The 12341-nt window shown below is 39.3% G+C and overlaps 1 protein-coding gene across 23 annotated transcripts in view; it reads right to left on the reverse strand.

The window, feature by feature from the left end:
• Nucleotides 1-4106: 4106 nt before the first annotated feature.
• The window catches only part of ZPLD1 (zona pellucida like domain containing 1), a 108214-nt gene continuing 99979 nt past the window's right edge, over nt 4107-12341 (reverse strand). For all 23 annotated transcript variants that reach the window (XM_080576558.1, XM_080576557.1, XM_080576553.1 and 20 more), the window contains 4 exons: nt 12072-12243; nt 10591-10699; nt 7826-7855; nt 4107-5970 (listed from right to left, as the gene is read on the reverse strand). In XM_080576558.1, coding sequence (XP_080432684.1) covers nt 5795-5970; nt 7826-7855; nt 10591-10699; nt 12072-12243 — 487 coding nt within the window. In that variant the 3' untranslated portion in view covers nt 4107-5794. The remainder of the gene's footprint in view (nt 5971-7825; nt 7856-10590; nt 10700-12071; nt 12244-12341) is intronic.

Here is a 12341-nt window from a genome sequence, read left to right on the forward strand (position 1 = left end):
TCCACAGATTTGGCCTGATATGCTAGAAACACCTTTATTAAGTGCAATTTATTTAATAAAAACTCCAGGAAGAGGTTCTTATCTGAGCTGTATACCAATGCAGTCCTCTGCAAGTATTGATAAAAGATTTTGCAGCTAGCTGTGCTGAAAACACTGAAATGTCACCAAAGCCTAAGCCTATTCCTACTGCAGAAGTTATCTGAACAAGAGGAAAGCACATGAGTGAGTGCTTAACATTTCACTCTGTCCACTCGTGATCTTGTTTCAGGCTCAGTATCAAAACAGGATGCTTTCTAGGATGGCACAGGACTTCCTAGCTTATGCTACAGAGCCTGCCCTATGCACTAACCACCCCAGGAGCACACCAGGACAAGAACAGACACATGGTTGCCCCAGAAGCACCACAAAAAATGCAACCAAGTCTAATCACATCACAAAGGCACTAGCCTTTGAATCCCAAGTGACTGCGTGCAGGGAATAAAGCCAGGTCTCTTCCCTGTACCCCGATACCTTGACACCTCAATCTGCAGGGGCCGCTTCTCTCCTGCCCCAGTCCATAGCGCCACTGCCTCCTGCTCTCACTGCTCTGCCTTCCTTTATGGAAGCAAACACAATTACCCAGAGAGGAGATTGCTCACTGATTTCCCACTAACTATTAGTGTGTGTAATCAGCATTCCCATCAGGTCACGTCTGCGGTGTTTGCCTGTAGAACAAACTACTCAGCAATATCAATGGGTAGCAACAGAAATGAACAGCACAAGTATTACCCAGACTATGTCCTTGCTTTGCCAAGTTATAAAGCACATACAAAGTGTCACTGGAGTGGGCCCCACAGCCTAGCAGGCACCCATTGCATGCCTCTACCCACACTAGTCATGGTGCTGGTCCATGCTTTGCAGGGAGGTGAGCCCCACAGGTGTTACTCCATCGCATGACATGGACTCAGCTGTGCAGCCACTGCCATCCAGCAGCAGGGTTTAACACTGCAAACAAGATGCTAACTGCGGGCATGCTGCGAGCATTTACCCCGACACATCGCACACAGCGTACACACCTGGTGAACGTGTGTACGTGTATGCGCCAAATGAAACAGCCAGTGCAGATCCCACACTCAACTCATGCTTCAATTAAATTAGCATTAACTCAACTTAATGAAATTAGCCTTTGAGTCAACAGGATTTATCCTCATTCACTGCAATTTGGAGAGAAGAAAAAAATCAGGAGTATCTGCTACATAAATTAACTTGTGAACACACTGATAAACCCAGATCACTGAATTTTACTTACTTCATAAGAAAAAAAAAAGCAAAAAAAAAAGCATTCTGAACAGCTTAAAAAGCACAAAAACTCTTCCTGTCTCTCAAAACAGCTGCTGAGTAGACAGATGTTACCACCCACTAAGAATAATAAAGCAACTAAACGGAGACAGACATCAGTTTGAATTAAGAGACAAGGGATTAAAACCCTGAGGAGAAAAAAGTCAGCACAGCAGGCATTGCCTCGCCCACCCTGAGCAGTACCTGTAGTGGATATCACCCAGCCTCTCCATCCTGTCTGGAAGCTTGGTGCACTGTTGGCAGGAACACCGAGCCTCTTCCCATTCATTCTCCAGTCCAGGGAAACTGGCTGAAAACATGCTGAAGTAAGCTTTTTTAAAATGCTTATGCAAAATAAGCAAGTTTAATAAATGCGCCTCAGAGACCTAAGTTTTGAGCATAAATAAACCAGTTAAGGATAGACACCATTTAATGGCTGCTCAGGCTAGGATGCTGTACTTCTGGAACCACTATCATGTCAATACAAAGCACTGAAGATTTCATTTCCCCTTTTAGCTGTAAATTTCAAGCAAAGTATCAGAACATCTGAGCTATTACTAAAAGCCATTTCTTGGTTACAAGGACTGCTGTGGGTCCTGCTTTAGCAGAAAGTACTTTCCACACTCTACCACAAGTCCAAAAGCAGAGGTTACAAATGTAATATCAGCATTTCAAATCTGTCTGGCCAGCAACCCTCTTAAGTTTGCCAGCAGTGACTAGCTTATCATCTGCATGAGAAAAATCACTCAATGAAGAATATTCCTCCCTTACACTTTCAATTCCACCACCTCAAGGATCTGTTCCCAAATTGCACAAACATTCTCCTAAAGAATGGGAAAGACTGTGTCTCAAACGACCAGTCTAGTCACTAATAACTGCAGAGCTACTCTGCTGTGTCCCTTCTACCTCCATCCCACCAGAAAAGTGATGATCTTTCTTCCTGAAAGGCACTAGAAATGTCCAAGTGGCATTAAAATAAAGACTAGGTGTAACCTAAGGCAGGACCAGTCTGCCATGCTTGCAACATTTCCTAGTTTATCACAATACTCCTGCCTGTGTCTCCTCCAGATGAAAGGATGAGTAGCTTAACAGGATAAGGCTGCTGCTTCTGAAATATTGGTAGAGCCTAAGAGATACCAAAAGTAAGAAATATTGCCTGACAAATGAAGTGGAAAACCTGACTAACTTCCAGCTTACCTCGCCAAGACTTTGTCAAGATACTTTGTCAAGATACTTTGTCAAGTATCAGCTGAATTTACCCCAAGTACCGGTGTGCTTAGCTCCAGCTGGATATTCCTTTTGTTTCTTTCAAAGCCAAGAAGTATTTCCACACTGGTACAGATTAATTAAATTTGACTGGATTTAAACCAAGCTTAGAGTCATTTGGTGTCTGTTCTGTTTGCCCCATATCTGGGTCACCAACCCGGGAACTGTTCAGTACATTGTGCTTACCTGCAGAAACCTGGCCTCTGTGCAAAGTGTTTAGGCATGGGTGATGGGCACCACTAATGGACGGGGTTCTATTAGGGGAGATTATATTTTTTTACTAAATTAGTTTCACTTAACCTATGAGACCCACTTTATGTATCCAGGTGGATTATACATCTGGATTAAAAGTTCCTTCATATACAGCACACTTTTTAATTCACTTCTCCATTTAAGACCCAGTATCTCAAGAACCAGGAGTACATAACTTACACTTTCAAGCCACTTATCCTCCCCTCTCACCTAATGTTCTGCCTTTGAATAAGTAAGGTGCAGCCTTTGTGCACATCCGCCCTGACTCTGCTTAAGCTGTTTCTCGAAACTCAGAGGGGTGAGGTCACGAGTTATGACCTCCACATGCACCTCGATGCATTTATCTCAGTGAGTTATGAAGATGCATCGTGTGATCATACATCAGTAAGATGAAGATGCATCTGCTCCCGCAGATGACTGCAGGAACCCTCTTCACTAACTCAACCAGTATGTGATCGCCTTTTGGTACCTAATAATTTTCACATGAGGAAAAGATAAACAACACAAGACACCACCTAATCTGGTTCTTCACAAGAACAAACCACTCCAAAAAGTTTACCTTACAGAAGAAAATCACAGTTTACATTATCGGGTAACAAAATTTTAGGAGCAGGCTAACCAAACATTTATAAGTTCTGTGGACATGTTTGTTAACTACAGTAAATTGCTTCTATCTATATAAAAGCAATAAAATTTATTTCCAGAAATAGAAACTGAAATAGGACAGGTATGATACTATACCAACAACTTTTTCAACTTTTTGCAGTAACATTTACTATTTTCCTACAGTCTTAAGCAAATTATGTAATATTTCTGTTAGAAGGGGGTCTCCCTCAGTCTAACCAATGCACAACAGCTTCTAATCACTAGAAAGTTAATCTGGGCACGTTCACATTTGGAGGAGTCTTTTTAAAAGTACTAGGGACAGTAATTAACAGCTTACTGAGGATGGTAACTAGCTCCATCACTGGAAACTTTCAACTAAAACTAAGAAGTATGAATTGCATTTACAGAATTTCTGTGGTTGCCTATGAGTAAATTACAACAGATTATCTGAGGCTTATTTCTATCCAGACTTGGACATTAATCTCTAGAATTTTGTCACTGCTTTTCAAGGGCCAGCAGACCTTTATTAATTTATCTTTTATATTGAAAGCTCTTAACCAAACTAATTTCTCATGTTTGTAGAAATGAGGTTACTGCATGCACATATAAACAATTTAAAAGGGGGGAGGGGGGTGGGGGGGGAACCAATTCAGACAAAGCATTCATTCTGAAGTGTTTCAAATAATTTTATTAAACAATCATGTTTTACATGTCATCAGACCTAACCCCTGAAGTGCAAAAATGTTTCTGAGGTATTGAGATGGGAGGAAAACAGGTACAGTGTTGGTTGTTAGGGACACCATACTAGAGCACAGTTGACTTTGCAAACAACAGGCCTTTATACAGCATTTGCAGGATCACAAATCTGAGAACAAGTCTCTATGTATTCAGTCATGAGAGCCAAGGAGCCCTGATCATTAGCCAGTTGTGTCACATTAATGAAAATACAGACATTGTTAACACAGGATGATGATGATAAATATTAATGAGGTGTTTCTGGGCCAATATGTACAGTACATGAAAAAATGAAATTCCAAATTAACTGCTGAATCTGTGACCAAAATCCCAACTGTCTATCCAGTCCAGCTTAATGTCAAATCTATTTTGGCGTCTCTAGTACTAGGATTTTGTCTACTCTACACAGCTGCACCTGTTTGAAGACACCTGGTAACTCACACTCACTTCAGATAAGTCTGTTTATCAGAATAACTGGAGTCAACAGTATGGTACTGCTTGTGGCCTGGTATTCTTCTAGTCGCTCTCTTCCCCTTATCCATGCAATGAAGAAGTCTAATCCATGGGGAAAATCTGCTGAAGAAATAAGCATTGATCTACTACTCTTTGTATAGACAGGAAAGTCAGAACTACAAAAAAAAAGGGCAAAACTGGACCTTACAAATTGGGGTGTTAGAGTTCTACTGCCAAATTAGGCTCCAAAATAATTTCAGATCGGGAAAGTTTTGGTATTAGTTGGTTGTATTTGCTTGCCTCTTCAGGGAGGCAGGGGCTAAACAAATACGTTCTCCCCTTGGAGCATTTCCCAGTGTTAGAATTTGACTGAAGACTGTGTTTGTGGTGATTCTGTGCAGAATTAGCTTCCTGCTGAACATCAGATTTAAAACTCACTTATGTTCTCACTCAGTGATTTTGTTGGCAAAAAAGTTTCTCCACCTCTAAAACTGCCACATTGTTCGTGACCAACTGCAATTTGCCCTGAACTCAAAGATACCAGCCAAATTCTGTTGTTTTTTGTGATATCACCACAAATCAACTGAAGACATATCTTAAGAAAATACTTTCAAATTAATAATAAACAAAAGTCACTTGTTGTTCTAAGTCTCTCAGTGGCTCTTTTTAGCCAAGACAGATAATAACAAGCTCCTCCTGAGCTACAATTGTTTTTTCAAATTTGTGACAAAACATGACAAAATAGAAGTGATCCTCATCTTAGTAGGTGTATATGAATTTAGGAATGTTTCTGAATGTGTCAGGTTTTGCGTAAGAATGGCATACTTGGAAAGATTCTCACCTTAAGCATCTTCAGCTTGAAGAACTTACCGGGAAGCTGGAGACACAAGCTCTATTGTCAGCACACCCATGGGCATAATGTCACAGTCTGATCACAAACACAATTGAGATTCTCATAATTTCCTAGGATTGTTACCAATACTACTGCTGCCTACCTACACAACAACATCTAACAAGTCTGCAGATAGAGAATAGCTGGAATAGCAGCTGGATATAGCTGGAATATTGCGCTCCCCCCCCCCCCCCCCCCCCTTTTTTTTTTAGTGGTGATGTATCTCATGAACAAGAAAGGCAACTCCAAAGAAAAAGTGCAAGTACATCACTTTCAGTTGAAAACTGGGTTTCGGATGCCACTCAAAATTGAGCTGTTGGGCCAATTTCTGTGCAGAAGTGTTAGGGACCATACAAAAAAGAAAATGCTTGTGATTCCTAGAATGACCACGCCAGAAATCAGTGCACTGGTGACTGAATTCAGCTGGAAAGGATCTCCATTCAGATGAGCTGCAAGAACAAAAATGCACAGGGAAGGTCTGGTTAGAATTTCTCAGCAGTGCCGAACATCCATCTTTCCATTACAACACCTTATATCAACAATAATTACAATGGAGGGACTAAAGCTACTTCAGAGCAAGTACCTGTCTGCTTGGATAAAATTTAAGTATACTTTGAAAATAGTCGTTAGTTCTTTCAATACCCATCGTGCTGGGGAACAAAGACAGTAAGGATACTTCTTGCATAAACCCCTCACATTGGGTGACCAACCTTGACCTGTGCTATTTAAAGCAAGACAGTTACTGCCCAAAAACTATCAAGGTGAGGCATAAGGATTTATGGCCTAGGCAAATTAACGAAAGGATTTCTTCCCCAATATCCTTAGCTACATCTCAATATGATGGATATAAAAATCCTTAGCAGGCATATCTATCTAGAGTCAGATCTCAGCTACTCTAAGTTTGTCTGCACACCTTCACAGGAGGCCCCTTAACATTTTTATCCAGTCTCAGAGAGAAGATACAACACATGTATTTACTATTTAGTGTAGCTCAAAAAGGCTGTTTGTGGACCTGAACCTGAACACTACGATGCACATATCCAGCCTGTACCATCTTTTACAGCAGAGGACAAAACATTTGAGCGGTAGGTACTATCCAAAGCACCAATCAGTGTTTGCCTAAGAAGAGCTCGTTTTTTGCACTACCAGTGCTGAACGGTCCAGTGAAATTACAGGGCAGTTTCTAGGTGAGGAGCCACACTGCTCTTCCCAGAAGCAGCCTGCACATCACCAATCCCTCCCTCCTTAAAGCAGAAAAAGTCAGCTCTCTATTTGTCAGGTGGCCATCCCCTTCTCAATCCTGTGATGCTTTCCGACCTTACCCATCGTTCTCTCTACTACATTAGTAATCCTACCTCACTACCTCTGTGCTCCCCCCTCTGGGAGAACAGGCACAGGAAGGCTGGTGCTGTGGAATGGTAAGAAGACTACTGTTTTCTTTGGATGGGAAGGAAAGGTAGCAGCCATTACAATACCAAGCTGTGTGCAGCAAATGGAGAAACTGCCTTTATTATTTTAATGACACCCATAGGTAGGAACAAACCAGTAAGTAATTCATTTTAGGGAAAACTTGTTTCCATGCCAGAAAGGAAAGGTAGCTGCTTCTAAACGGTCTAAGTTGAGAAAAGAAGGGAACAAATAGCTACTAAAGTTCAGAGGAGACAGTAGGTTGATTGTGCCACTGGGTCCCGTTATGGGCAAGTAAGAAGTAGGATGGCCCAGTGGACCACCTGGGTACCCAAGCTTGAACAACCTTTCCTAGTCATTAGCTACTCCTCATTACCAGCAGAATAACATACAAGCTGAAACAAGTCTTCCAAGTGCCCAAAAGAGAATCACTGTAAAACTTAAAGACCAGATCTCCCCTGCAGCATATTTCAGAACAAGAGCTGAAGCAGGACTCCTCTGACTTTGAGCTGTGAACTGAACTGGACTGCACCATAACAACAATTTTGCTGCACAACTCCCAGATGGCATGAGCAGATTTTACTGCTTAAGTTTAATTTTGCTTCTGGCAGTTGTAATGTTTCTTCACCCTTGTATGTCACAGAAGCAGATTTTCATTTCAAAGCCAACACAGAATTAGAAGTTACTGTGTTGGTGGGGCTGGGTATACAAATTAAACTGAGCATTCTAGATTTACCAATTGCTTGCTTTCTTTATGGTATGTCAGTATTTACTTATTTAAATGACAGACACACACACACACAAAAATAAAAAAATCTAGCTCAGTGCATAGATCTGAATCAAAATGGTTCACTCAAACCATCTCTTTGGTGTTTCTTGGAATTTTGATTAACTTACCAAGCTGTGAATTGTTGGTTGGTGTCTCATCTGTATAAACCAAAAATAGGAAGCATTACATTTTTACAAACACCTGGTGACCACACACCCCTCCTCCCCACCTTGCACACAGAAGTCCTAGCTTCATTTTCAAAGCACATCAACAGTATTTGCAATACTGACTAGCTGCTCCTAGTATCTGTGGTAAAGTCAGGATGACAACATGAATTGCATGACGTTCCTTCATTTTTAAGGTGAGTGCACCAATATGAAGTTACTTAGTATTCTGTGGCATAAAATAAAAATAAAAACCACCTTAGTGCAGGGCCCCCTTATTTAAAAAGATTTGCATTTCTATTCTGCTCCTTTTAATACAAATACAAAGATAACCATGATACTATACACAAGTCCCTTCAACAATAACCATTTTACAAGAGTATCTGTATATGAAAAAAGGTTTAACCTGACTTTTTCCAAGAAAAAAACAGTGACCTTAAATGATTACCAAAAAATGCCCTTACCCAATGCACACTTTGCTCTTAACAGTTACATAGTGACATCATATTCAAGGAAACATTTGTATTTTGTGCTCGTTTTATCTTTCTGACGTTACTTACCATTGTCGATCTCAAAACTACATTTCTTGTCATTGTTTGTGCTTTTCTGGGGCAACTCGTAAGCACAGCTCTTATATATGTTTACACTAAGCAGCTGTCTTCTATGTTTAAGTGAGACAACCATCAAAATCCATGAAATTTCACGTTCACAAGTAGATACCTGCTTTGTCTCTAGACATGGAGACCAAAATATTTCCTTCTGTGTATTCCTTCTACAATGACTTTTTAGATTAACAAACAAGAATGAAACTTCTCTGAAAAGGATACAATGTCAAAAATATGAGTTCAGAAATACACAGAAAAAGGGACATTATTCTTTTGCAGTAGTGCTATTCAGTTCATACTAGGGTAACTACATAAAAAGTGCTGTTACCAGAATAACTGTGACTAGAGTGATGGGAAGACCTGGCTAACTACTTGAGGTGCCTGCCTATGCAGACAGTGACACACACAGGACCAGCCCCAGGACAGATGCAGCACCAATCCAAATCAGATGAGGAAAGCGAGGGGTTGCACATCTGTGCAACTGCAGCCACGTGATATAATACAGACATACGTACTACGGTCAGCAAGGTGCAGCAGGTTTTATGGGCGCTGTACAAACACACCTGTACTAAAGCTGGACCAGTGTCTGTCTTGAAAATACTATAAGCACTTTTGCATAGCTTCATGTCAGAGTGAGCCAGTACTGCCACCTATGGCACTCTTTGTCCACAAAGTCACTTTTGTTCAACTGAGATGTTTTCTCATGACCTTCCTCCTTTTCACTACAGTATTCATGAATGTCACATCATTAATACACTTATTTCCACAAGGGTAAAGGACAGTGAAAGGAAATATTAATTGCCTCTTTCTGCTCCAGAAGGAAAACTGAAGCTCAAGTCAGATTGACTTGACCAACAGCACTCAGGAAATTGGTGGCAGAGTTCAGAACTGAATCACTGTTTTTTGAAGTACTTTTATTATTCAAAAAATAAAAATAAAAACAATATTCACAGCATTTGAATCAAAGTATATCACTTAACAGGGGCTGCTCACATAGCAAGTTCTATATAGTTCCCATTCCTTGGTCGAGGCAGCATTTCTCTAGCATAGATGTTTAAGCAAATCTGTCATTTATTTTCAATAAGTATTCACGCATGCAAATTTGAAGTTAGTTCTTTTCACTTTTTGTTGACTAATCAGATGACAGCAAGGGTGTTCAATTGAGACCATGTACAATGGAGAAAAAAAATAGTGACTTTGATTGCAAAAACATTGTTTCTAACTGAGAGTATTTGTTTTAAGACGTCTCTTGGTAGATGGTCCCCAGTACTGGAGGATCAATTGGCCTTTGTACATGTGGGCAGAACCACTTTGCGTGTAAAAAAGGATTTAATTCTCAAGTGTTTCAATTATTTTTCCTAGACAGGATTCAGTCCTGTTCTCAGGTTCCTAAATCTAAGACTGCTAAAATCTGCAAAACAGAATTTCTTAAATACTTTTAATTTATTAAGTTATCAACAGTAGTCAAATAATTTTCAGAGACTACAGGTTGTGGGGGTTTTTGTGTGTGTTTTGGGTTGGTTTTTGTTTTCTTTACTTTTGGCAATTAAAATGGAAATCCATGAAGTTTAACTCTGGATCTAAAAGAGTAGATTTTAGTCCCCTACAAGGTGTGATGTATTTGTCCTATTTCCTTCTGATAGTTGAAGGCTAAGTATAGCATTATAGTTAATCATATAGTCATATAGTTAATGAGTATTAACATTACTCAACACAAATAGAAACACATGTGAAACTGTAAGAAATGGTGAATAGAAAGTGACAGTGAATATTTATTAGCTGTCCAAATTAAATTGTGATCGTGAACACAGTACTGTAAATTCCATTATATTCAGTGAAATCTGAAAAAAGTCAACCTACTGAGTTTGAGCTTTTCAAATGGATGTACATGCATAACAGTATCTCACAGAGATTTTCATGGGGTCAAGAGGAATCATGTGAGCTGAGCAGAAATATTAGTTCAAAATTTCTAACAAAGACTTCAATAGTTCAGGAAAAAATACCCAAACTCATGGAGAAACCACCCTTTCTCTAAGTCATTGGAAGTTTTTAGTTAACTGTAAAAACATTTCCCCAGGTGTTCGAGATTCTTGCAGTACACAGAAAAAGTTTGCTTGTTCCTACCACTCCTTGTAATGATGGGGCCAGCAGTGATTACAGCATTGCCAGAGGTGCTCTGAGGACTCCAAGTTGTTCTCCTACCAGTGTCTCTTCTTTCTCTGTTACTGCAAATCTGAACAGTTAATCAAAACAATCACCGTTTCAGAGTGGAATGGAATTATTGCCCTTCTGTGCTTCCTTTTTTAATGGAAGCTCTTTTATAAGCAATACTACAACTTCGATTTTATTTCTTAGTATGCATTAAACTACTCTGCAATAAAAACTGCTGCAATATTCCCTAGAAGTGTATCTTGTAAATGCCTAGCTTCCCATTGCATTTTGCCTCACTTCATTTACAGAACCACATTGCTGTTGTGTACAAGATCCGTCTCATATTAAATTTTCAGTAGTTAATTTCCCAAAGCTTTGTTTACAGTCACTTTTCCCAACAAATGTATTTTGCTTGAACAGGGATAGACAATACGCTACAGTCCCTATTCCAGGGAGCTTCTTAAGTTAAATTTCATACTTTTCCATGGAGTCTTAAATAGTGATGACACATGAAAACAATCCTCAGCACTACCATCTGGAATCCACCTTTAATTTAAATCTCTAGCTTATCTACCTTAATCTTGTGTACACAAGAATAAGAGCATTTCTTCAATTTCAGCTTCATACAAAAGAACTTCAAAACCCTCAGAACATGCACATCCATAGAAACAACAAATTATTTAAACACAATTAAGTATAACATAAAGCACAAAATGAAAGAAGTATACTGAACTGATAGCACTTTACAATTCTAAGTGGAAAGGCATTCAGCAGGAAACTACACTGCATTTTGAAGACTTCAAAGAATATTGCATTTATATGCATATTCAAGTGTTTCAGTTTCCCAGACATACTTCTTGTTCTTTATGCTCTCAAAATGAAATAATGTTTGAATTTACACATCTTCATTAACTTCAGCAAAACAGCAGTTTCCAAACTATAAGGGAGGTGATAATAAACAAAAGAGGAAGTAATAATTCCCCCACCCCTATCAGAAACACTTTCAAATTTTCCTTGTCAGGATAAGTGTGCTTACTATAACTTTAAGTTTTCTATTTATTCTATTCTAAGATATTTATATTTCATCCACTATGATTATGAGTACTTTGTTTCTTAGACACTATATTAAGAATATCAGCTCTGAAGCTGTCTTAGAGTCATTACTTCTAATAATGAGTTAAGGACCAAAAGGCAAAAAGATCACTTCTTGCGTGTTCAACAACCTGTGCTTTGCAGGTCTAGTATTATTCTACCTTTAGGTGACAACATTCATTACCTTATTCATCAGTTGGTTTATATTCCTTCAGACACACAAAGAACATCCTTACTTCTGACTCTACAAGTCATCTTCATTATGTCATCCAGATATCCATTACATTTGGATGCAGAATGACTCCGGTTTGACTAACTTATATCCAGATAACTAGCAGCAACTTCTATCCATTGAAACTTACTGGCACAAGAAAGGGACAGTCATCTGCTCTGCACAGCTTTGTCACGCAGTGAAGGAAGACTGTAGACATCTTCTGGTTCTTGTGCTTAACAAAGCGGAATACCTCAAAAGAAAACCTTCCCATTTGGCTCTTGCCATTTTCAATTATAGTTGTCTGTGGGTCTTTGTCGCAACTAGATTTTGTTAAACAAATATAAAAAAATAGGATGAGCAGATGTATGGCTAGCTTTTTAAAGCTCTTAGTTAAGAATAAGATAACTTAGGCAGCAAT

The sequence above is a fragment of the Anser brachyrhynchus genome (genome assembly GCF_964034855.1).
Source record: "Anser brachyrhynchus genome assembly, chromosome: 1".
NCBI classification, from domain to species: Eukaryota; Metazoa; Chordata; class Aves; order Anseriformes; family Anatidae; genus Anser; species Anser brachyrhynchus.